Raw genomic sequence first — 27,156 nt, forward strand, 5'->3', positions numbered from 1 at the left:
ATACACATTTGAATGAGCTCAGTTATTCTTCCAGGTTTACACGTGCCTTTCATGGTGTTTCGTGTAGCAGCTTTTGAAGCAGAGACGGGCAATGTGTAGGACCTTTTATTCCAGTCTCCTAAGTGGGAGATATTTGAACAAAACATATTAAAGATATTTTTTCTGAAGTTTTTGAAATTTTAAGTCATGATTTACTTTTCAAAAGAATACATTTATGTGGCCAACAAACATATGAGAAAAAGCTCAACATCACTGATAATCAGAGAAATGCAAATCAAAACCACATTGAGATACCATCTCATGCCAGTCAGAATGGCAATTATTAAAAAGTCAGGAAACAGTAGATGCTGGTGAGGCTGTGGAGAAATAAGAACACTTTTACACTGTTGAGGGTAATGTAAATAACTTCGACCATTGTAGAAGACAATGGCAATTCCTCAAGGATCTAGAAACAGAAATACCATTTGACCCAGCAATCCCATTACTGGGTATATACCCAAAGGAATATAAATCATTCTATTATAAAGACACATGCACATGTATGTTTACTGCAGCTCTATTTACAATAGCAAAGAAATGGATCCAACCCAAATGCCCATCAATGATAGACTGGACAAAGAAAATGTGGTACATATACACCATGGAATACTATGCAGCCATAAAAAGGAATGAGATCATGTCCTTTGCAGGGAAATGGATGAAGCTGGAAGCTGTCATCCTCAGCAAACTAATACAGGAACAGAAAACCATATACTACATGTTCTTACTCATAAGTGGGAGTTGAACAATGAGAACACATGGACACAGAGAAGGGAACAACACACACCAAGGCTTGTTGGGGGCAGTGGGAGGCAAGGGGAGGGAAGTTAGAGGTTGGGTCAATCAGTGCAGCAAACCACCATGGCACATGTATACCTATGCAACAAATCTACACATTCTGCACATGTATCCTGTTTTTGTTTTTTAGAAGAAATGTTTTGTTTTAAAAGAAAAAAATAGTAAGTCATTATTATGAGTAGTTATTGAATTATCATAAAATATGATTTCATAACATAAAAATTATATATGATAGCATGTTCCCACACAAAAACTAGGAAATCAGTAGGATTGAACTGCTTTAAAATATCATTGTAATAGTGGATAACTTTGATTAATACATCTTTATATGCCAGTAGAGTGCCTATGTTATTATTACATTTGCTGAATATGGGACTTTAATAAAAATGTAAAAATGACCTGGATTTGCTTAAAAACAGAAATATCTCTAGAGGAGAATTTACATGCTAGACATGGATAAGTTGTTAGAGTGAGCAGGACACATTATTGCTCTTGGAATCTCAGAATATAGAAGTCTCTAATTTAAGTAATATAAATGATCTTCAGTATCCTGAAGATATTTGCAATTACCTATGTTGGTAATACACAAACTTAAATCAGAGCTACAAAATACTATTATTTAAATAAATATTTCTGACAAAACAGTTAATTGCTTGTATTTAAAAGCAATCTTGATGGCATTATCTTAATATCTTTAGAGATAACACTTGTGAACTCTAAACATTATTTTTAGTGCAAAGTTTGTCATAATTTATGTGGTTTAAGTGACAATATTACATGAGACAATTAATTTTGGAGTGTCAGTTCCACAAATCCAAAAAGTCAATAAAGTAAATAATTATTTTTGCCACTAAACCAAACAAAAAATTAAGCACTATTTGCCTTGATGCATCAGGTCTTATTATTTTATAGTTTGTATACTTTCTGTCTACCCTGCCAACTATTTAAATGTAAACCATTCTGAAAATGGGTATTTATATGTTGCATCTTTTAAGAAAAAGAAACAGCTTTTTGTATACATTTTAATAGTAATCACTTTCACTGATATTTACAGAGAATTTAACTATAGTTTCTTCAGTTGTAATACATACCTATTGTCTTTCTGCTGAACGTCTAATAGTTTTCCAGTGGCATTGATAAGACAAACTCACAGCTTATTTTATCTTAATATAAATATAAAAGAACCTAAAATTAGGCAAGAAGTGAATAAAATGTTTTTTAAAGTAGCCCATCAAATATTATTTTCATCAGAAATTATTTTCTTGTTGACATAAAATGCATATCTTATATGAAAGATCATTCTCTCTGTGCAAAGATCAGAGGTATTGTGTCTTAGGCACATCATCCAGCTTGCTTCACAGCCCTGGCTCTCTCCACAACTCTGGAAAAATCAATGCCCTCGAGTAGGAGGCTTAACATTGTTTTTCTTAGATAAATCACTTGACATTTCAGTGCCTTAATTTTGACTCTCTGTAAAATAACAGAAATGGAACGGAAATGGACTTGATGATATTTAAGATTCCTACAAAAAGTATTAATATGTTGACTTGCAAATGAATGGATTTCTGAATTTTCAGTGTACTGCAAATCCTACAGTCTCCCAAAAGAAAACAAAAGATTGTTTTTCTTCATTTGAGAACCATTTTATGTAGATTGCAGGAAGGTTGTGAATTAAAATATGTTTAGATTTTTTCATCCCGTTCATTAAGAAACATTTGATTTAAGCTGCAGAGAGGATATGCATTTAAGAATGTGTTTAGAATTGTGGTTGAGGTGGCAAACACTATGCAATTATCAGTTTATTAACTGGGGAATGAGCTCATAATGGACTTTGCTATTTTAGTCATTTCCTTTACCTTGAATATAATCTTCTACTTTCATAATATCAATTTAAATCAGGGAAATAGCATGTTTTATCATTAGATCCACAAATATATAATGGTTTGATATTAGCTATTGTTAGGTAATGATTGTTCCTTAGTTATGTGGTTGTATGCTGAAACAGTTAAAAAATTAATCCCCATGTATAATAACATTCTTGATGTAAAGCAAAATAAAATGATAGGCTGCATATTATAAAAAAAAGAGAAAAGCATTATATTATTTTATGCACTATTCCCACAGAAATATTTTTTAGTTTTAAAATATCCATTTGACTCTTCAGCAAGCTGAATACCAGGGATTTTATTCCTTCAGCATAAAGTAATTTGGTAACAATATTTAAAGGCATATTTCTAACTTAAATTTTACTTTTATAAAATCACCAAAAGACAGACCATTTGTGAACTAATTGGTTATTAGCTCCTTTAATCTCAGTCACGTGTTTGTCTCTAAATAAAATTATTTCATTTACCAGAGTTTCACTGCTCAGGGCTCAGGTGACTCAGTCAAGAAAGTCATTCTTGTGAAGCTACCTAAATGGTAACAATGGTAGTGGCAGTGGGTGATACCTTGGCTCAACCATTAGCTGCAACTGAGGTATTTATTGTAAGTCAAGCACAGATCTACCAACTACATTTCTTCTAATTGTAGCAGGTGAAACCACACACATTTTTAAAGGACCAAATATCTAAGCACAAAGGTCAACATTTGGTAGGCATGCAGAAAACATGAAAGTGCCTTATCTTAACAGGGTCATGAGTCTTTCATCTTTAAAGGTCAGTTTTTACAAACTTTCAGAATTGATACCTTAAGTTGTTCTGAACTTCAATTACAAAAGCTATAGCCAGATTTTGTTTTGTTTTTATTCAAAATGTAGCCACTCATGAAGAGAAACTTCTGAGTTTGAAATGTGATTTGTGTTTTTGCAAAATGTTTATTTGAATGAAATTTTACCTTCAGTCTAAACAAATGTAAAGATAAATGTAAAACACTAAGAGGGGCAATGCTGACACTGAAAGCTTAACTATGTAGTAGTATTGGGTTTGTCCTTTAATTTTTACAACATATGCTTTTTTAGTTTAGAAATAATATTGTAGACTTTTAAGATCTCGGAATTTTAAGCTAAACCACTAATAACCACTGTCTTCATTATTTAAAGTGATCTAAATTGTATAGAAATAAAAGGGTTTTAAGAATTATAAAAATGTAGTTATTGTTGCCTGCTTTTTTCTCTAAACTTCTAATGTTCAATTGTTGTGTTTTATATAACATTTTAAAATAAATTACACCAAACCTTAGTCTAAAGAAGGTATAGTAATGGTTGGTGTCAGATCTGAGAGTGAACCAAGCACATGTTAGGATTTAGAATCATCAAGATAAATAGTAACACCAATGGCAACAAGTAAGCAATTTAAAGACAAACTTCTGGACTCAAGATGTCAACAGTGTATTTTCCCAGGGATGACTGCTTCTGTTTGTAAATATTGCTATTAAAGTACATCACCTATTTTCTACAAGGGATGGTGACATGTCTTATTTTCTTTTATATATTTTGGTGACTAACACATGCTTGTTATGTGACAGATTCTAAAATATTCAATGAATAAATGTTAGATTTGGTGACCACATCACATGTAAATGGGTTCAGAATCTTGCAATTCTTGGTAGATAGAACCATGGCACTAAGGATCTGGATAAGTGAAGAGATGGCAGGATAACACTTATCTATGCTAATGAGTTCAGATCTTCTCTCCTAGATAATTAAAACCCCAGGCTACTGAGAGAACTTTGTCAAGCCATGCTGAAAGCTTTTCAGTTATATCTAAGGAACTGTGGAGTAGAGAAAAGGGAATGGGCAATTAAGGAAAAATATCTAGATTTTCAAGAAATGGAATATGAAGTTATTCACTTTTCGTTTTTTATTCTTTTTTGAGACAGAGTCTCACTCTGTCACTGAGGCTGGAGTGCAGTGGCGCCATCTTGGCTCACTGCCACCTCTGCCTCCTGGGTTCAAGCGATTCTCCTGTCTCAGCCTCCTGAATAGCTGGGATTACAGATGCACGCCACCACGCCCAGCTAATTTTTGTATTTTCAGTAGTGACGGGGTTTTGTCATGTTGGCCAGGCTGGTCTTGAACTCAGGCTCATCCTGACCTCAGGTGATTCCCCTGCCTAGGCCTCCCAAAGTGTTGGGATTACAGATGTGAGCCACCGTGCTTGGCCGTTATTCACTTTTAGAATGGCAAGTTGACATTAATTTTGGGAAAGAGGATAGCCTGATTTATTAGATAAATGACCTATGGAATTCTTACTAAAAATATAAACTTTGCACATATCAGAGTATAATGATGATGAAATGGTCTAGATCTGTATATACAACTGGTCTATACAGATTCATTCAAAAAGGTGTAGTTTTGAACTCAATGATATTTAACTAAATTTACTATCTCTACTAAAGCAAAAAGAAAGACTTTTCCGTATCTGAAATGACCAAAATCTCACAGAGCATCTGGGATCAAAGACTTCTAGAGCACTATGTAGTGATCCCCTAGTTTAGTTTTTTAAAAAATTTTGACAGAGAGAGATTGATTAATAGTTAGTTCTTATGTAAGTGATCCAGATTCCAGATGTGAATGAAATGCACATTTATGAAAATATATTTGTATAGCTGTAGCATATATTTTAAAAACATGATTCATTATGTTTTTTGAACACACATGCATGAGAGCGTGTAAGTTTTCTTTACTGACTGATTAGCTCTGTGACACTAGGTAGTTCCTTACCACTGGACTTTCATTAACTCATCTATCCAATGGGAGATAAAGTTCTTAGGTCATAGGGCTCTGCTGAGGTTTTTGTATGTATATATGTGTGTGTAGGTGTGTATGTATATACACACACATATAACCTAAAACAATGTCAGGTATGTTTATTAGTTATTTTATTAAAACTATTAAAATATAGAATTGGCTTGCTAAATTCATGGACCCACCAGTTACACTGAGACATCTTTTAGGTATACTCAACTTGTTTCCAGCGTGTGACTCTGTTTCCTGATGTGCCTTTGATGGTCATATTTAATTGGTGTCAATCTAGACCTTCCTTACACTCAATTTAGTGTTCTTCCCTGCACATACACACTTAAATGCACACATTTACACACACTCACACATACTTACATAAACACAAGTACATTTTTTCACAAAGACATTTACAAAATCATACATGCACACGCATGCATGCGAGCACGCGTGCACACACACACACACACCCCTAGCAAGCACAAGGGTGGCATGTTGCTTTCCCAATAAAGTCATAAGATTACAGATGAAAGACAATTTAGAATTTTTTAAAATTCTGTGAATCTAAAAGTTCAGAGTTGAATTATGATGCATTCAGTTACCTTTTATTTGTCATTTTTTCTTGTTTTAAGGACTATGCATATATATACAAAAAATTTACATGTATAAAGTGAAGATATTTAGTAATTTCTGAAGAACATTAATTACATATATGTATATGTGTGTGTATATATATATATATAATATGTATGTGTGTGTGTATTTCAAAGCCTTTCCCACATGAAAACTCAGTGTACATTCAGTATGTGCCAGTTGAACCTGTATGTGGGACTAGAATTCTGATTTTTAAAATACCTTTTCTCAAAGCCTTTCTCTGGCTCTAAGAAGCTTCCAGATCTGTCCTAACAGCTTGAAAACCAAGATCTTGACTTTTTATAGAATACTTCACTCTGTGCCAGAAACTGTGTTAAGCATTTTCTTTACCTATATCATCAGGATTTAGTCTTCACAAAATACTCTAGGACACATATTATTTTACTGATTTTAAAAGGATGGACTGAGGCTAAGAGAAATTAAGTGCCCGAGTTCATCTAGCTAATAAGTGTCAGACAGGAATTTGAAGTCTGGTCTCTCTAATTCTAAAACCCATGATATTTACAACCCTGCAAGGAAGTTGGAAATGCATCTTCCAGGCTGCAGTTGTAGTTATTGTGGGCATTTCCTTAAAGGAAATGGTGTCGAGAATGGTTGTTGCTAGCCAAAATCAGAAGTGTCAGATTTCTAACTGCTGAGACTTGCCTGTCTTCACCATTCTCTGGACTCATTTGAACCATTTGTTTTATTATCCACTCTTCTACTAAAAGTTGGAGCTAGAGGTATAAGAGTTATTTAGTACTTAATTTTATATATTGTTTTCTGGGGTTTTCTATTTTTATCAATTGCTCATTTATTTATTTGTCTCGCTCTCGTATATTTCCCATTCATTCCTTTTCAGAGAATGATGACAGTCCTACTTATTGCCTCTCCCCTTCCTACAGCTTCCATTCTTCCTGGGAAAGGAGAAATCAGAATTATTTTGCTCTCCCCACTTCCTTCAGATTCATCCTTATCACTCATCACTGATGGAGTTTTTACAGCATAACTATAAAAGATGACATTTTATCCAATGACAAACATGCCCTGGTTATATCCTAGCTAAATGGATGGGTGGGTTTTTCTCCATGACTTAATTTTGTGATCCAACTGGGAAGATTTCAGTTTTATTAGCAGCTGTCTTTCCCCTTTTCTTACCAGAACTTGAGCTATTAGCATCTAACTCAAAAGAGAAAATACAGAGTTTGAAGTTATTATCTTATACTTCACAAATCTTTTCTTCTAAACATTTTTTCTTAGGTGAGGAAACAAACAAATAACTCTGGCTAGGATCTTTTAAACAAAGCTATTAATATTTGCAACCTATATCCACATGACATCTGAAAGAAATGATGGCTTAGCTTTAGTCACAAATAGTGCTGATACGAGTGGAAATAGAAAGAAAAGATGTATTTTTCTTCCCATTAAAGGTTGAGCGTGGACTTTAAAGGGGGAAATTCTGAGTGATTCTTAAAACAACATGTGAACTTCTTTATTTCCCCCAGACATTAGTTGCCAATATGTAAACATTTCAGCAAGAAATTTTACACCACCTCCTCTGTATGTCAGGCAGCATTTAATGGTTGAATAGCAGACAGTGCTGAGCCTTGGCAGTTCCATAGTGATGTGCAAATCTGGGGATTAAAATGACACTTAATCAGTGGACCTTTTCTAGTATAAACTCCATGGCCACTATTTAAAATCAGTTACTTATCAACAAGGCAGACGATTTTTATTTTGACTTTATGTTTTCCTGTAAAGATTTCACAACTTTTCCCTAGGGGTAGTTTCTGTTGTTTGGATGTTAGATGCAAAGGTTCTGATTCATTTTGGCAGTCTTGATTGCATGGATTCCTGGTAGTCATTTTAATTGGTATCTTGCAGACACGTGGGAGTCATTCACACATTGTTTCCTTTTTCTTTGTAGGTAGAAATAACACTTCAGGATATCAATGACAATCCACCAGTATTTCCAACGGACATGCTGGATCTCACTGTAGAGGAGAACATTGGAGATGGCTCTAAGATTATGCAGCTGACAGCCATGGATGCTGATGAGGTAGCTCAAGCATGTCTCTGAATTTGTGAAACTTAGTAGTGCAGTGATTTATCAAATTTCTAGGATATGTTGACTACTTTTATTACCCAATAATTAAGGTTAAGCCTGTGTGCTCCTTTCCAAAGAACATTAATTCTTGAAATGTAACATAAAAATGTTAGAAAAGAGATTACTATCAAGAGGTAATTTTCCTCTGATCAGCAATCCACAACTCACTTGCTGCTTGCACTTTAGGTTACTTAGCCAAATTATTTTTTTTCTTTAATAATAAAAATATCTTAAGACGTATCTCTATTTTATGCCATTATTATTCCCCTTTGCTATCTTATAGAAGCTAAGGATTTGTTATTTTATTTGTAATTGTTAAAAGCAAATAATTTAAAACTACAGAATTTTAAGGTTTAGATTACTATTTTCTATATTTATATATTAAGTTCAGCTATGTAATTATTATGTTTCAAATGGCATGGAAACAAATAATTTGTGATTTATATTTTTTCTTATGAAAAAAACTCCATAGCTTATTTTCTCCTTACTGGGTAAGGAGTTCAATTAATGTTCTGGAGTTTAAGAAAGAGGACTAACTTTCCAGACACCAGTATCTCCTTACCTCTTTCTCCTTAAGCCAAGCCGAACACAGAACAGAGAATTTAATTTTCTTCCTCTCATCTAAACTCAGAAATATCAGAAACTTGATTCCTGGAATATGAATAAGTGCTTTATAAATGTATTTCTGTAACCTTAAAAATGTAAATAAATAAATAATAAAATAATTTTAACTGCCAATACAGACAGGTAATGACTTAGCCATTTATAAATTTTGCCAAAATCTAACTATTACAAATGAACAAAATAAAGCATAGACATTTAGGTAATTGCAATTTGCTATTAGAAAAGATATGATGTTTTATATTTAGTACATTCTACTCAATTTTACAATGTGAAGTTCACATTTATTTCAAATTTAGCTAGCTTTAAAAGAGTTATCTGACTTAATATTTCTATTGTTGGTAGATATATGATATCATTAGCCATAATTCAGTAAATATTTCATTTTCTTAAAGTTTGTCATTGATAATATACATTTTGATTTATCAATTCATAAAATTTCATTAACTCTTATTTGAAAGTAGCAGCAATAACAAAAAAAAACTCACGTAATTGGCATAGGACAATTGACATCAAATAATTGAAATTGTAATGACTATTTCATTGGTTATACTCTCTCTAAGAATAGAGCAAATAAAACTCATTTATTTGAAGTGATTTATTCTAATCACTTTAAAAGAATGAAGTAATAATCATGTTACTTATAATAGATATTCTAGTGGGATGGATATTTACTCCATGGAATATTGTAATTAGCGTGGGATTATTTAATAGGAATTACAGAAATCACAGGTAGAATTGTATTTGGAAATTTAGTTGTTTTAATCATCATACTGCTCTCTTAAGAAATGGTTATTTCAGAGATTCCAACACTCAACCCTTTTAATACTATTCTCTTGATACTGTTATAATTTTATTTCCCTCCCAATATTTTCTCTTTAAGAATATTTCATATAAGTATTAGTATAAATGCAATACTGCTAGCATTCTTATTTTTCTCCATCTGACTTCCGTATGTGTGTTGGTGTATGTGTGCACACACTTGCATTGCCTCCAAGTTCATCTTTTAAGCTATGTTTACATTTATGATGAGACTAGAGGAAGCCTAGGAAGGTCCTTATACATCTAGGTATTTAGACCAACACTTGTTTTTGTGAATTTTTATTTTATTTCTACTGAGCTTTGTTTTTTAAGTTTAAAAAAAAAAACATAAGTAACCATGCAGGTGTTATCACTTAGACATGCTAGTTAAGAAAAATACAGAATGTAAAGTGATGATAGCTAGGATATATAAGAAGTACTTCTGAGATGAGACAGAGTGGGGAATTAGGGCCAGAAAAGTATAAGGCTGTAACTTTGGAATAAACAAGAGAATTGGAGGGAAGGCTGTTAGCAATTCAAGGGTAGACAGGGATGCTGACAATATGTATGAGGTGTGACTGTGCCTGAAGGCATAAAAATCACCACATTCTTGTAACTAGATTTGTTTGTGTGTGAGTGTAGAAAAGCAAAGAGGATGGAAGGGAGTAACTAGGTGTACCTACAACATTAAAGGAAAGGGGGGCATTTCAGTAAAACTACAACCATTGTTTTTTAAAGAAAAAGCTCACAAAGTTGTTTATCTTCTTAAATGCATTTTTCTCTTAAACAATTTAATAACGTTTTAATAACTGCTGACTGACTATAACTCTTGACATGAGGAACTCACATGTCTTTGGTTTCATGTTAAGTAGAATGGCTGCCTATGGCATTTAGAATTTTGGGCTGTTTTCCTTTTGTTGTTGTTTTTACTTGCTTATAATAAATATTAATGCTTTTAGATAAATCTTTGTTTTATTTTCTACTTTATTCTCAGTTCCTTACCTCTTAGCCAAATTTGGGGAAAAATATTTTTAAAGTTTTCTCTCTTTTCAAATTCTGGCTCTGTTTTCTTTCTTCATCTAGTTTAAGACTCAAGATTATGTAGGTCATCAGCCAATTGTGTAGATTTTTAAAAATTATTTATATACTTTTCATTAATTACTTTACCTAACATATAAGTGTTAGTACGCTATAGGAACTCTTGTAGGGCACTGTAGAACAAAGCCTGGGTAAAGGAATTACAATTTTATAGAACAACATGTACATGTTGAACTTAATTTAGACATCATTTGAAATGTGTTGGATCAAGATTTACAAGTTTCAGAAGCACATTACTCTGTATGTCTTTTGTTCCCTTTTATAAACAGAATTATGCTAGTAATGAGCCAGGATACTCAAACTTTGCTTCGTGGTACCATACATGTTTTTGAAAATACTATTTAAGGTTCTAATATGCATTTGAAATTTATAGCTATTTACTTTTAGAATTCCTTCCATGTGCTTTTGTCTCTGTGGTTCATCAGGAGAGCAGAATATTTTTAACCAGCATTATTTCCACTGCAGTGCAGCTGAAACATGATATTTGTTTCTTGTTTTGTTGCTGATATGGCATATTTTGAATATTAAGTAAATAGACTTTTCAAAAGACCTAATTAAATCATTACTCTTGGCCAGATATTTTCAGACATTCACTAATATTATGAATTCACCACATCAGCTGATTTTGAATATGAAAAAGATTGTTTTTTATTAACACAGTCTGATGTGTTTGCCTCTTTTCAGAAAAATTATTACAACTTTAGGAATATTATTATTTATTACAGCCCATTTGTAAACAGGGCATTTCTAAATATCAAACCATTTTTGTTAAAGCATTAAATAGGTTTTCGTTTCTTTTTTTTACCTTAATTTCCAAGTACTTACTATTTTCATGGGTCAGAATTAAATGTAGCTACTTCCATACCTCACCCACTTTACCAAAATAATGGAATTCCTAGTGAAACAGAACAAATGTACAGAGTGTGGTCAGATTAGAAGTCTCACATGCTTATTGAATGTTTTTGTTAAACCATAAAATTACAATAAATATGTTAGATATTCAACGTACACCTGAATATACAAGGTAAATGTGGGTAATGTCTTAGACTCAGCTGTTCCATTATTAAATTTAAATGTGCTTTGAGGTATTCATTTTACTAAATGTTAAGACTGGCCTGAAGAATACAGTACAAACTAACACTAACTATAGCAGGAATATTTTTGCTTTAGACTGTTAGAAATCATCTCCTTATATGTTTGACCATGAAGGAAAAAAATGTATGTAAGCTATGATGGAAAAGATGTATGGAAACTGTGGATGCCGTAATCCCCCACTGTGTCAGCTTTATATGCCTATACACTCCAAACTTACCTTCTTCCTAATATTCTCCTTGAGAGCTCTGTGTCTTTATATTTTAATAAATACATTCCTAGAGGTTAATTACAATAAATGGTATATTTGTTTTAGGTAAGTATATTAAATTAAAGAGTAATTTTTGAAGTCAACATTTCTAGCACTACTTATACCTAGTGTCAAGCTCAATAATAACATATAATAGGAAATCCGATACTGTGTTTTCCCATGGATATATAGCAACTCTAGTTATATTTTGATTTAAATTATTCATTTGCAGAAGTCTAAGTCATCAAATACATTTAAGCCATCATGTTTCTAAGAAAATAGTAAGAATAAGAATAAAATAACAACTATCATTTTCCTGTGCTTACTATTTGTCAAGGGTTGTTCTAGGTTTTTAAAATTTATATTCACTAAATTAACCTCCAAAACAATCCTTTTTGGCAGGTAATATTATCATCCCAGTGTACAGATGAGGAAGCATGGGCTTGGAGAGGTTAAGTATGTGGTCCAATGCCACATGACTAACAAATGGAGCACAAATTCAACCCCAAAAGTATGGCCCCAGAGCATCATATCTCAATCAGCACAGGGTATATTAAACTCAGTATTTTGATTATAATATACAGAATTAAGAAATATTTCTCTTCCTTCTTCCTCTGCTGATCCTTGCTTCTCTTCTTTCTTCCCATTCCTTCACCATCCTTATTCAGTCCTTATATGAGTGTTCCTATCTCTCTCTATTCTAATTTAATTTCTGAACAACTCTTTTGGCTTCAACTGACACTCACATAAAATGACTTTCAGATATTTATCTTAAACCTCATTCCCAAATCTCTAATTGCCAGATAACCATTTCTATGAAGCTATTCTTTAATCCCTAATTCACCACAAATAAAATTTCACTTCCTATTTATCCTGCATCAAAGCAGGTCCTATTCTTGAAATGTCCTCAGTAAGAGTACTCTCTTAATTCCCAGCCAAAGTAACTTGAAATTTAAAAAGACTTTTTTTTTCTTCTTTGCTTTTACTTTGCACATGGGGTTGTTAAAAATGTGAGAATATATATGGAAATGTTGAGCAAACGAGAGAGCTATTAGTATTATTTCTATTTTCAATGATCTGTCAAATTTTACTAATTTGTCCCATGTATTGATTCAGAGTAAGTTCTGGAGCAAGACGGCCAGGATTCCAATCTCTTAATTTCTTTTAAAATGGGCATTCTAATAGTACTTACCTTGCTAGTTTGCCTTTAACAAATTAATTAGTGTCCTGGAATTGATGTGCTCAAGGTGGTGTTTAGCAGCTAGCAAACACTATGAATATTCTATTTTTCTCTCTGCCATCTCTCTAGTTCAGAATTTTGAGGGTCACAGCTCAAAGACCTGAGAGTACATAGGAAATCACCCCCATTTTCATTTTCCAGAACAGGGACTTTCATTTTACAGAACAGTTTCACCAACTTGGGGGAAATGAAGCCTCAGTCTCTTGGGCCCCAACTGTATTCACACTCTGCCTTCTCTGGCCTCTCCCTACACTAGTCCATACTGCAATGTCAATATCCTTAAAAGATTGCTTCCAATTAGAACAATATTGGGGTTCCTTGGCTGTAGAATTGAGGCAAAGTTGTGTTATATTTGAGGTTCTCAAAAAATATACTGATACTCTAACATTTTAGCTTGACTTTCTTCTTTTGCTCTATATTAAAATTGTCCACTCTAACACACTGTTCAACAGTAAGTAAGCCAAGTCCATGAATAGTGAATGACTGTAAAATATTGTATTCATTTGATATGCTTTTATTTTTATTTTATTGTGATAAGAACATTAATGTGAGATCTGCCCTTTTAAAAGATTTCTAAATGTACAATACAGTATTGTTAACTATAGGCACAATGTTCTACAGTAGATCTAGAAATTATTCCTCTTGCATAAGTGAAGATGTATACACATGGCTTATAAGCTCCTGATTTCTCCCTACTGTTTGTCCTGGAAAACCACCATTCTACTCCCTGCTTCTCTGTGTTTGACCATTTTAGATACTTCATATATATAAATACCTATCAAGCAGTGTTTGTCCTTCTGTGACTATCTAATATAACATCCTTAAGGCTCATCCATGTAGTCACATATGGCAGGATTTCCTTTTGTTTTTGAGCTGAATAATATTCCTTTTTATGTATGTGCAGGTTGAGTATTTCTTATCCGAAATACTTGGGACCAGAAGTGTCTCAAATTCCTTTTTTTTTTTTTAATTTTGGAAGTTGCATTATACATCCTGATTTAGCATCCCTAATCTGAAATGTCAAAATCTGAAATGTTCCAATAAGCATTTCCTTTGAACATCATATTGGCACTTGGAAATGTTTGGATTTGGGGGCATTTGGATTTTGGATTTGTTTTGATTAGGGATGCTAAACCTATATCACCTTTTTTTATCTATTCATTTGTTAATGGCTATTTAGTTTGTTTCCAAATCATGACCATTGTGAAAAAAGGATTGCTGGATCATACGGTGATTCTATTTGTTATTTTTTTGAGGACCTCCATACTGTTTTTCCACAACAGCTGCATCATTTTGCATTCCCACCAATAGTGTACAAGGGTTCCAATTTCTCCACTTCTTCACCAACACTTGTTTTGGTTTATTTGTTATGATAGCCATGCCAACAAGTGTGAGGTGATTTCTCATTGTGGTTTTGATTTGCATTTCCCTGATGATTAATGACACTGAGTATTTTTTATATACTTGTTGGTCTTTTTTTTTTTTGAGACAAGAGTCTCGCTCTGTTACCTAGGCTAGAGTACAGTGGTGCAATCTCGGCTCACTGCAAGCTCTGCCTCCCGAGTTCATGCCATTCTCCTGCATCAGCCTCCCGAGTAGCTGGGACTACAGGCGCCTGCCACCACGCCCGGCTAATTTTTTGAATTTTTTTTTTAGTAGAGACGGGGTTTCACCATGTTGGCCAGGATGGTCTCGATCTCCTGACCTTGTGATCCGCCCACCTTGGCCTCCCAAAGTACTGGGATTATAGGCGTGAGCCACCGTGCCTGGCCACTTGTTGGCCATTTTTATGTATTCTTTTAAAGAAACATCTATATAAGACCTTAACCATTTTTTTATTGGATTACCAAACTTATAGCTATTATGTTGTATGACTTATTTATATATTTTGAAAATTAACTTTCTATCAGATATACAGTTTGCAAATATTTTCTCACATCCCATAGATTGCCTTTTCATTTTCTCGACTGTTTACTGTAGAGAAACTTTAGTTTGATATACTTTCACTTGTCTGCTTTTGCTTATGTTGCTTGTTTTGGGAGTCATATACATGAAATAATTGCCCAGGCTATCTTTTAGCAATTTTCTTCTAGGAGTTCTATAGTTTCAGGTCTTAATTTTAAGTCTTTAATCCATTTTAAATTGATATTTGTGTATAATGTATATTTGCATTCTTTTGCATATGGGTATCCAGTTTTCCCAACACCACTTGTTGAAGTGACTATCCTTTCCCTATTATATATCCTTGGCACCCTTATGGGATATCAATTGACTATCATGCATGGATTTATTTATAGGCTTTCTAGTCTGTTTGGTTTGTCTATATGTGTGTCTTTATGCCAGCTCCATACTTGTTCATTACTGTAACTTTGTAGTATATTTTAAAATCAGGAAGCACGATACCTCTAACTTTGTTTATCTTTCTCAAGATTGTTTTGGCTATTTAGGCTCCTTTGTGGTTTCGTATGAATTTTGGAATTGCTTTACCTATTTCTATAAAAAATGCTGTTAGGATTTTGATATAAATTGTATTGAATTTGTAAATTGCATAGATAACATGGACATTTTAACAATAGTAAGTCTTCCAATGCATGAACTTGAGATGTCTTTCCATTTGTTTGTATCTTTGTTGATTTCTTTCAGCAATGTTTTGTAATTTGGGGCATACAAAGCTTTTACCACCTTAGTAAGTTTAGTTAGTTAGTAAGTTTATCTCTCATTACCTGTCTAAGTCTTATAATATCATATGAACTTAAAGCCAAAAAGCCTTCCTTTGTCAAATACGTGTTCAAAAGAAAACGTAAGGAGCAATGCTTTTCTACTTCCAATAGCTCAGATGCTTGGTCTCTTTTTTTAGGGTGCAAATGCTCTCGTCACATACACTATCATTAGTGGAGCTGATGATAGTTTTCGCATTGACCCAGAATCCGGAGATCTGATAGCAACCAGGCGGTTGGACAGGGAACGCCGCTCCAAATATTCATTGCTAGTTCGTGCTGATGATGGTCTTCAGTCCTCGGATATGAGAATTAATATCACTGTCAGTGATGTGAATGATCATACACCCAAATTTTCTAGACCTGTGTACTCTTTTGACATTCCTGAAGACACAATTCCTGGTAGGTAATGGGTCTCTTATGTGTATTTTGCAAGAATCGCTTTTGAACCAAAATTACGTACTATGTTTCAGCTGCTCTTAATCAATGATTAGTTTTTAATCATATACTACTAGTTATAAAAATATATATGCTGGATTGTTGGATCTTTTCATTAACGATCTTTGGTAAAATTCTCAAGCAAATGGCTAATTTTTGTAGGATGAATGAGGTTAGCCATTTATGTGTCTGAAAGTATTTGTGACATGGGTTATTAATCTTCTGTCAACCACAGTTTTGGTACTCTTTCTGCTTTAAAAATGTCTAATGTGATTTTGGGGCTATGTATAAAAAGAACAGCAAAAAAAAATACATGAAAAACTGTGAATATTGATTCTAACGCTCACTAGCTGTGTGACCAACGGCAAGTTAATTCATTTCTCTTAGTTTCAATTCTCTATCCTGTAAATGGAAACAGTAATTCCTGTTAGAATTAAGATAAAGGATAATTTAGAAAGTACATTGAGTTTGCTAACACAGGGCTTGGGTATTAGCAAATGCCCAGTAAGTGTTATGAGAAATGGAATCTTTAATTATAATCTTGCTTCTTTGAACATATTATATTGTGATTTTTTTAGTCTGAGTACTCAATATCCATGTTTCTGGTGTGTGTGCGTATGCTTCATTCCCATTATTGGAAATTTTTATGTAAAATTAAAATTTTATTCTGAATTACATTTGGAATGATTATTCATGATAAGCCATACATTTTAGAAACTCCATTTGGCAAAGGAATTAAACATCTACAGGGGACTCCTTCTACCTGCAGTTTTTTCTTCACTCCTCAAGATACCTTGTGCAAGTCCTTTATGGAAATCCCATCACACTTATTTCTTGACTTAGTTATTGCAATGACCACATAAGTTCTAGAGTAGTATCACCAGGGCATAAGTCTATATATTTTTTGGAATCCTCAGTTCCTGACACTACCAATATGCTACCTTAAATGTTGATTGAATTCATCAGTATATTTATGGATAGGTACTGCTAGATGGAAACATAGCATCAGATGTATTATTAATTCCTCAGGAAATTTATGCTGAAGCCTGAGGTCCACTGGATATCTGATATGTCACATACTGTATTCTAATAGGGAAATGGTAATATCAAAATCTGCAGAATGTTATGTTCACTGTATTTTCATAGCGGTTCTCAGTTAAGATATTTTACTGTACAAATACATTTTTTGGTCTCTTTCTATATGTTCTCTTAGTAATACTTCTTGCTTCCTTGATTTTATACTATTAATTTATTCTTTTGATAGGTTCTTTGGTAGCAGCCATTTTGGCCACGGATGATGACTCTGGTGTGAATGGAGAAATTACATATATTGTGAATGAAGATGATGAAGATGGCATCTTTTTCCTGAATCCCATTACTGGGGTCTTTAATTTGACTCGATTATTAGATTATGAAGTACAGCAATATTATATCCTCACTGTTCGAGCAGAAGACGGTGGGGGACAATTTACTACTATCAGAGTTTATTTCAATATTCTAGATATAAATGATAATCCACCTATTTTCAGCTTGAATTCATACAGCACATCTTTAATGGAGAATCTACCTGTAGGATCTACTGTTCTTGTGTTTAATGTTACTGATGCAGATGATGGTATGTATTTTATTTAATATAATTTTTAAAACATCTATAAACTGTCATCAGATTTATAATACATTTATTTATCGTGTTGAGCTGTCACAAAAATGCATTTTGTGAATATAGATCTGAGGTTGAGGAATAGAATTATAACTGAACTATAGAAGATTTTAAAAATTAAGTACTTTATCGGTTAAATTCTTATTTATAACAGAAAACATACCTTGTATTGTTTTATAAACTTTATCTTATTTTTCCCCCTAAATGTAGGGTCATGTTTCAATTTAGCAATGTGGAAGTCAATGACCACTTTTTTTTGAATAATTTTGTTACATAAATAAAAATATTAAGTTTACATATGTTATTTTAACTTGAAAAGGATAGAATTTCAAAGCAAAATGAAACCAAAGACTTAAATAAAAATGCTTACGAATGCAAAAACTAAGTTTCGTATTTTTGACTGACAAATGGCTAATAATTTTTTTTTTTTTTTTTTTTTTTTTGAGACAGAGTTTCACTCTTGTTGCCCAGACTGGAGTGCAATGATGCAATCTCGGCTCACTGCAACCTCCACCTCCCAGGTTCAAGCAATTCTCCTGCCTCAACCTCCCGAGTAGCTAGGATTACAGGCATGCACCACCACGCCCGGCTAATTTTGTATTTTTAGTAGAGACAGGGTTTCTCCATGTTGGTCAGGCTAATCTCGAGCTCCTGACCTCAGGTGACTCGCCTGCCTTGGCCTCCCAAAGTACTGGGATTGCAGGTGTGAGCCACTGCACCCAGCCCAGCTAATAATATTTTAACTAGGTTTCATTTTAGCTCGAACAGTCTCAGTTCTGTTTAATTTGTGCTAAATGATCAAGTTAAAATTTTGCATTAAATTTATACTTTACATGTGTTTGATTTATATTTATTGCAAAAGCAAATGGCAAACTTTATTTTAATAGCTGACTCCTTTGGCTTTTCTTCTAACACCTGTTTTGTAAGTACACATATCATATAATATAGCATTAGAGAAAACATTGTATGGATTATCAATCTTTAACTGAATTGTCTGGAAAATTAGAATGTGTTTTTCCCTTACGTTGGATGCAACTAAATTGTCTCATCAGTATATAAAACAAGGGGCAGTACTTTGAAGAAGAAATAGGTCTCTAGTGACAGGCATATCTATCTCAATTTAGAATTTCCTTATTCTTATGACTTGGATGATTTGTGAAATCTCAGAATACTATTCTATTTTAACATTCTATTCTATACTTAGTTTCCTTTTCATAGTGTCTATAAATGGCACTTGGAACGATATGAGAAGCAAAAAGCACAGTATTTTATATATGTTTCAATAAGTAAAATGGGAAATACTTTCTTTAGAATTCATTGAGTAAGAGCATTTTGATGTTTCCTCCTCTAATTTAAGTGCAGTTAAAATTGGGCACAAAGATATATCTAAAATAGATACAGCTGTAATGCTAGTACTACTACTATTGCTAGTAACAATACTTTAATGTTAACGATGTTAATAATAATCTCAAGAACTGACATCTGTCAAGTGTTTTGCATGTACCCAGTCCTGGCCTAAGAACATTGCACACTCTATTTCATGTACCTCATCCCAGGTCTGTGGATTGACTCCAATTAGATATCTGTATATAATTGAGGTTAATCCCTATTTTGGAGATTGATTTCTTTGCTATAACTTTTAGTTAGTTTACCTATTCCGTAGATAAGAATATTTTCAAAGCTAATCATATATTCTTATTTGTCCTGTGACTGTGCTCAACTTTTCTACAGTGAAGAATTTTCCACCATGTTTCTTTGTGATTTATTAGTTATGTATTAGAGAGAGCCCATTGTTTCATAGAATTGTATGTTTTCCTGGAATAAGTTTTATTTACCATCATAACTTAAAATATAGGGAAACTGGGAAGATACCAAAAAAGTAAAAAGAAAAAGAAAAGAACTTTGTTTGTCAAAAACCTGCTGGAATATTGCATGCACATGTAAGCACAGAAATACATTTACCATTGACTCTAAGTAAGTTTTTGTGATATTTTTCCTTTAATTGCATTGAGTAAAAGTTTCAAGCTATATTTATTCATTGTTTTAGTTTTGAATACGTTTATCAGTGTAATTTCCTGCACCTTGACATAAAATATACGACACAATTCCTATTCTTTCTGAATTTCAAGGACAGTGATAAGGCTGTACAAGGGTAAGCTTGTTTGTAAAAATTTCCAGCTCAGTTACACAAAAGGGTCTCAAGTATTTCACAGACAATATTAGTCAGACATTTTTTAAAAACAACAAATTCACAAATAAATCTCAATCTCTGATCAGAAGGTTCCAATGGGGTAATATTATCATCTTTTTAGATGAAGGAATTTTATATGAAAATAAATGTCACAATCTGTTATCTGTCTATGGATTCTGTCAGAGTTTAAAATTTAGCTTACATGATGATTTCATAAAAATAAATCAGATGTTTTACTCTTTTCACAAGAAGGGTAATACCTCTGTTAGTATCAAGACTACTATGCGTACGGTATTACATTGAGGAAAACTATTTAAATAGGAGCATCACGGAAATATTCTGGCTTTGATGGTTATTTTATTATCCTATAAATTATTTACACTTTAAATATTGGGAAGTCATATTAAAATGTTTTGCTAATAATACAATTGGAATTTTTCTGAATAAAAGTAGCTATATAATATTGGTATACAATACAGACCATTGAGTTTCATATATTCCAGTGATCCGATGACCTTGTTGAAACTGCTTTATAAAGATGGATGTTATTCAAAACACTTCTATGTGTTGTAGCTATGTGAGAAGTTGACAAATATTAGTTCTTTATAGAAATTAGAAGATAGCATTTATATATTGTGAGTAAATATACATATTTTATAGCATGAAACTATACACCTATACTTTTAAAATATATTTTACTATTTATATACATTTTATATATTTATAATATATATTTATGTGCTGTGCTTCTTAGAACAAAATTATTTATGAGACTGAAATACTATATATAGATATGTATATATCTATATATTGTGTGTGTGTATTTGTGTGTATATATATATTTTATATATATATTTTTATATGACGAAACCATAAAACCATACGTATGCAATAAAACTGCCAGGAAGAATCATGTAACTAAATGACTTGGAGAACATTGAACACAAATGGTTCACAGTGGACTGTTTGAAGTTTAAAGATCTGGTGGGCCATTAAAGCCCACTAAATTTAAATTGCAACACTTATGGATAAAGCTTAGAATTCAAAACAATGTAAAAATAATAATTTTAAAATAATGTGTTTACTGTCTCATGGTTCAGATATTTGTTGCAAAAATAGAAAAAAATGGTCTGAGCTTAGTATTTTTCAGTATACTTCAAATATTCAGGGAGAAATTTGAGTTTTGCTATGTCTGCATGTATTTTTTAGATGTAGTGTATATGGCCAAAGTCACTTTTTAGACTTGTCAGAAATGAAAAGTTATTTTCTTTACAGTAAAGTAAATGCAGATGGATTCCATGACCTGTAATTGCGGCAATTAATTTTCAGTTCCTGAGATGAGAGCTACTTCTTCTATAATATGGCAATATTTTATGTAAAAATAGTTATATTTTTTATTTGTTTCATCAACAATAATAATTATCTTCAGTTTATTTTTAATGTTGTTAATATATTTGTCATTATGTATTTGAATATAAAAGCAAATTTTTCTTTTGTTATACTTTTAGTTAGCTTAAAATTTATTACTTCCCTTACCCATTCATCTACCAAACTTTTTGCCTTCATAAAAGAGGCTGTTCTGCTGTTTACAACAACGCTGTAAAATTTTGGGATCGTGTTCTCTTTTTGCCTCTGCAATTTAGCTGTTTACTCAAGGAAGTAGCATACATGATGGACTAAGGATGATCAGATACTTGATTTGATTGCTCTCATTTCTGTTGATTTATGTAGAAATCATAGGCCATGTAAAATGTCAGTATTTTTAATGTTTTGATCTTAGATATGAAAGATTTTATATGCTTCTCTAGAATTAAATTTTATATCTTTGCTTGTTGGTATTTATTTTCATTCAGGTGTTTTCATAACTGCATTTCTCAATAATAGTCATGTCCCCAAAAGAATGGGGATTCAATATTTACTGATGAACTTTTTCATAGAAAATGCAGAAAATTTTCTTAAAAAGTAATTAAACGTAACTATGTATGTAAACATTAATAGAAACACACGTATACACATAATTAAAAATAAATTGTATGTGTGTATATATAGATACTCATATATATGTTATAATGTTTGAGTAAATATATATACGCACACAATATAATGTATATACGTATATTTATGTTGTAATGAAAGTCCTAAAAGCTTTATATATATGTGAAGATAGTGGAAATTTTTATCCTCTAAAGCCTGTGGAACTTTAAGACAAGGGGTTGAAATAGGCTGTTAACCTTGTTCTAGTCAGATTCTACAATTCTGTTTCTTTCCTGCGGGTGAATTGACCTCTGACACCTATTAGCTTTATTTATTTATATTTTTCCTGATCTTCAAACTTCTAAGTATTCTGAACTTTATAACCTCTTCCTTGTTCACTTGTGAGTAGTCTTAAATAAACTATAAAGATTAAAAGTCACAACTCATAATGGGGGGGAAAAATAAACTACCCTTTCAACGATTTACTCAATCATTGTTTATCCTAGAAATTTTTGTTAATAAGTCATTGTCTGAAAGTTATATTCATATGTATTTTCCCCATGTTTCAAATTAGGCAAATGATATTAGAGAGAATAAAGTCACAGAATAAGAGTAAGTGTGGCGTTTTTTAAAACATTGAGTTCTACATGGTAGAAAAAAATCTCATACTCAAATTTGACTTCTTAAAGAACTTGATGAAGTTCAAAAAAAGGCAAAAGTTAACTGAAGTATTCATAGAATAGTGAGAAAGAATTTTTTTAAAGAAAAGAGTAAAAGGGTGGGTAAATTGTTCTAGACGACTTTTGCCAAAAGTGAACATCATTTCTCATAGGTAGAATTCAGAAACCTGGATAGTTGAAATTAATGTTAGAAATATAGAAGCTAATTGTAGGTAATTCAGGTTAGTCAGTAGATATTTGCTAGTCCTAGAATATACATCTTTATTAAAGATAGATTACCTGGATGTACAGTATGTTTTTATCATAATATCCTGTAATTTTTCCAATGTCATTAGGATAAGATATAAAAATGCACATATCGTTATAGGCCAGAGAAGAAAACACCACTCTGAGGCAGAAACTGACTTCTTTCTGTTTTCACTGCTTATTTGTTATTTACCTTTAGTTACTAAAACATGTAAGATGATGTATATGCTCCACATCATTTTTGTTATAAGAATCTCTGCAATCATTTTCTGAAGTGAGGATTTAGAAACAATTTTTAAACTAAAAAATGACACATGATCCTAAGAAAAATCAACAGTATCTAAATACAGTCCAATAATAGCATCAGCATTTATATTTGGAAAGTTTTATGTATAATTTTACTGCTAACAATTTCTTTAAAAATACTTTTTAGAAACTTTAAATATGTTTAATAAAATTTGAAAGAACTATTGTCTCAAAGGTCCATTACTTAGCTAGACACTTAATAGAAATTAATAAGTATTTATTGATTTTAACACAAAATATAAAAGTACACTTACAGCATTCATGACTAATGCCATACATCAGAACATTTTATTACCCTTTCTTGAAAATTGGTGTCAGCCTCCCTAAATTATTAGAGTTACAAATGTTTGGCTAATAGTATAGCGTGTGGCACTGTTAGTGTTGGACCATCAGGAATTATGTGATAGAAACAAGGAAATATATAGAAAAATATCTGCTCTCCGGAATATTTTTCTCCTCTTTACTTTTGTAATTTAACATTTCAACACCCTAGTAAAAAGCAAGCAGTATATAGATCATTTGTTCACAGGATTTCCTAAAGTGTGTTTGGATGCATGGCATATCAAACATGCCAAATTCCTTGCCAAAAGTTTTGCTATAGCTTGTTCTGCAATCAGCATATGTTTAAGAAAATTTTTTCTTCCCTTTAATTTCAGGCATCAACTCTCAATTGACTTATAGCATTGCTTCAGGTGATAGCCTTGGGCAGTTTACTGTTGACAAGAATGGTGTACTCAAAGTCCTAAAAGCTTTGGATCGGGAAAGTCAGTCCTTCTACAACTTGGTTGTTCAGGTGCATGACCTGCCACAGATTCCAGCCTCCAGATTCACAAGCACTGCTCAAGTCTCCATTATTTTGTTGGATGTAAATGATAACCCACCGACATTTCTTTCCCCTAAATTGACATACATTCCAGAAAATACACCTATTGATACTGTTGTTTTCAAAGCTCAAGCAACTGACCCAGATAGTGGCCCAAACAGCTATATTGAGTACACTCTGCTGAACCCTTTGGGAAACAAGTTCAGTATTGGGACCATTGATGGTGAAGTGAGGCTCACTGGAGAACTGGACAGAGAAGAAGTTTCTAATTATACTCTAACAGTGGTGGCTACAGACAAAGGTCAACAGTCTCTCTCTTCATCTACAGAGGTTGTAGTTATGGTACTTGACATCAATGATAACAACCCCATCTTTGCACAAGCTTTGTATAAAGTGGAGATTAATGAAAACACACTTACTGGAACAGATATAATACAAGTGTTTGCAGCAGATGGAGATGAAGGCACAAATGGACAGGTTCGCTATGGCATTGTTAATGGTAATACCAATCAGGAATTTCGGATAGACTCTGTCACAGGTGCCATCACTGTCGCTAAACCTTTGGATAGAGAAAAGACCCCTACCTACCATTTAACTGTTCAGGCAACAGATCGAGGCAGCACACCCAGAACTGATACCTCCACGGTCAGCATTGTTCTACTGGATATTAATGACTTTGTTCCTGTATTTGAGCTATCTCCGTATTCTGTAAACGTCCCTGAGAATTTAGGGACACTACCCAGAACAATTCTTCAGGTCAGTATATTTAAATAAAGCAAGTGTTGTCTTAATTATAAGACATCTATTTGAAAACCTCCCCTCTTCTACAGCGTTTACGCTTCCCCTGTTCTCTCCTCATTCTCATCCATAAATGCTCAATTGCAGATACAGCAAATTTTGAAAAGGAAAGGTTTATAAACATCATACCTAAGAACCTCTTAATTTCCTCATCGATGAAACTATTGTATTTTACTAGCTTTCTTTTGTGTATACTCATGTTGCACACATTTATGTATTTGTGTTTTTGAATTTTGTTCCAAAAGGATAATATCTGCACATAGTAAAAAACTAAAATGATGGAAATGTTTGAAAACTTTGTTATAAATATTGTTCTACTCTTTTCCTTCATATATTTAACTACCTAGGTGAAACTGCTCTTAAAAATTTTTATGAAGCCTTCCAAAAATGCTGTGCATTAGCTTTACACATATTTTTACACAAATAGACTAGGGTGATACATACTATAGTGTGCCATTTTTATTTTTTAGTTGAAAATCTAAAAATATATCTTTGGAATCTCTTAACATAGTTTTACCTCGTTGTTTTTTTAATGGAGGCATTTTATTTCATGAGATGCATTATTTGCTTTACTCACATCATGGTATATACTATTCTACAGGTGGTGGCAAGAGATGATGATCAAGGATCTAACAGCAAACTCTCATATGTTCTGTTTGGTGGTAATGAAGACAGTGCTTTTACTCTCTCAGCCAGTGGAGAACTTGGAGTAACACAGAGTCTGGATCGGGAAACAAAAGAGCACTTTGTCTTAATGATTACAGCTACAGATTCAGGTAAGTCCAATATACCCTTGTTCATTTGTAAATAATTTCTAGGCCAGGCGCGGTGGCTCACACCTGTAATCCCAGCACTTTGGGAGGCCGAGGTGGATGGATTACTTGAGGTCAGGAGTTCAAGACTAGCCTGACCAACATGATGAAACCCCATCACTACTAAAAATACAAACATTAGCTGGACATGATGGTGCGTGCCTGTAATCCCAGCTACGCAGAAGGCTGAGGCAGGAGAATTGCTTGAACCCAGGAGGCGGAGGTTGCAGTGAGCCGAAATCACACCACTGTTCTCCAGCCTGGGCAACAAGAATGAAACTCATCTCAAAATAAACAAATAAATTAAATAATAATAATTTCTTCATAATATGAGTATGCAGTATTTTCTGTTTGCCATTAAATGAAATATTTGTTCACTTTTACTAATGCTTGAAATTCTGATTGCCTCTATGTTATTGATGGCACATCATTCACTTTATGACATTTATATATAAGTGGCAAGGGCTTAAGGTCATCGCCACCTAAGTCCTATTCCCATAAAATGGAATGAATTGTTGCCCTATAAGCCGATTGAGTACCTCTGGATGTGACCTTACACTCTACTTCCTGAGCTAGGGGCATTTAAAGTACTTTAGCTTTGGAAACATGTAGATGGTTCCAACCACTTCTTCTCTTCTGATAGACATGGGTGAGTGAGTCTGTTAGGAGGAGCTTTCACTAGAAGGTGGGTCAGTATTCAGTGAAGCATTGGTCTAAATGTGCAGGCTGCTCAAGAACCAAGTCCTGGTTCCAGGGAGCCAAACTATAAGTTCCTGATGCCATCAGCCTTGAAAATCAGGGTCGGGGGAAACCAGGACTTGGAATTATTAGTATAAGGATAAATAACAGAAGTCTAACCCTAATTTCTATTAAATAAGAAATATGCAGATCAGATGTGTGAAGATTCTGCCCAATAGAGTTATGGAGGATCCTAAGTTATGGAGGGTGAGCAATCAGATTATCAGTAACATTACGATATGTGGAAGCCTGTCACTCAAAGCTTTAAAAATGTTGCTGAAGACCATGATGGGAGGCACAAATGAGTTTCAGTGACATTAGTATCCTAAGTCATGGTGTTTTGGCAGCTCTAAAAATGAAAGCATTAATTAAACCTTGTTTCAAAGCACAGCTCTCCATAGGCACTGTTTTTC

At 33.0% G+C, this 27,156-nt stretch overlaps 1 protein-coding gene and 1 long non-coding RNA gene across 4 annotated transcripts in view; one reads left to right on the forward strand and one right to left on the reverse strand.

Annotated features, from left to right (window-relative positions):
• Positions 1-27,156, forward strand: part of FAT4 (FAT atypical cadherin 4) — a 183,091-nt gene that overhangs the window by 73,771 nt on the left and 82,164 nt on the right. For all 3 annotated transcript variants that reach the window (XM_024246169.2, XM_054554467.1, XM_063723654.1), the window contains 5 exons: positions 8,079-8,210; positions 16,218-16,479; positions 17,780-18,130; positions 24,229-25,151; positions 25,795-25,969. In XM_024246169.2, the coding sequence (XP_024101937.2) occupies positions 8,079-8,210; positions 16,218-16,479; positions 17,780-18,130; positions 24,229-25,151; positions 25,795-25,969 (1,843 nt within the window). The remainder of the gene's footprint in view (positions 1-8,078; positions 8,211-16,217; positions 16,480-17,779; positions 18,131-24,228; positions 25,152-25,794; positions 25,970-27,156) is intronic.
• Positions 8,821-25,914, reverse strand: LOC129059073 (uncharacterized). Its single transcript, XR_008524750.1, has 3 exons — positions 25,771-25,914; positions 11,604-11,673; positions 8,821-8,909 (listed from the first exon to the last, which is right to left on the reverse strand). It is a non-coding gene; the product is annotated as an uncharacterized LOC129059073 (long non-coding RNA).

Source organism: Pongo abelii, chromosome 3 (assembly GCF_028885655.2).
Source record: "Pongo abelii isolate AG06213 chromosome 3, NHGRI_mPonAbe1-v2.0_pri, whole genome shotgun sequence".
NCBI classification, from domain to species: domain Eukaryota; kingdom Metazoa; phylum Chordata; class Mammalia; order Primates; family Hominidae; genus Pongo; species Pongo abelii.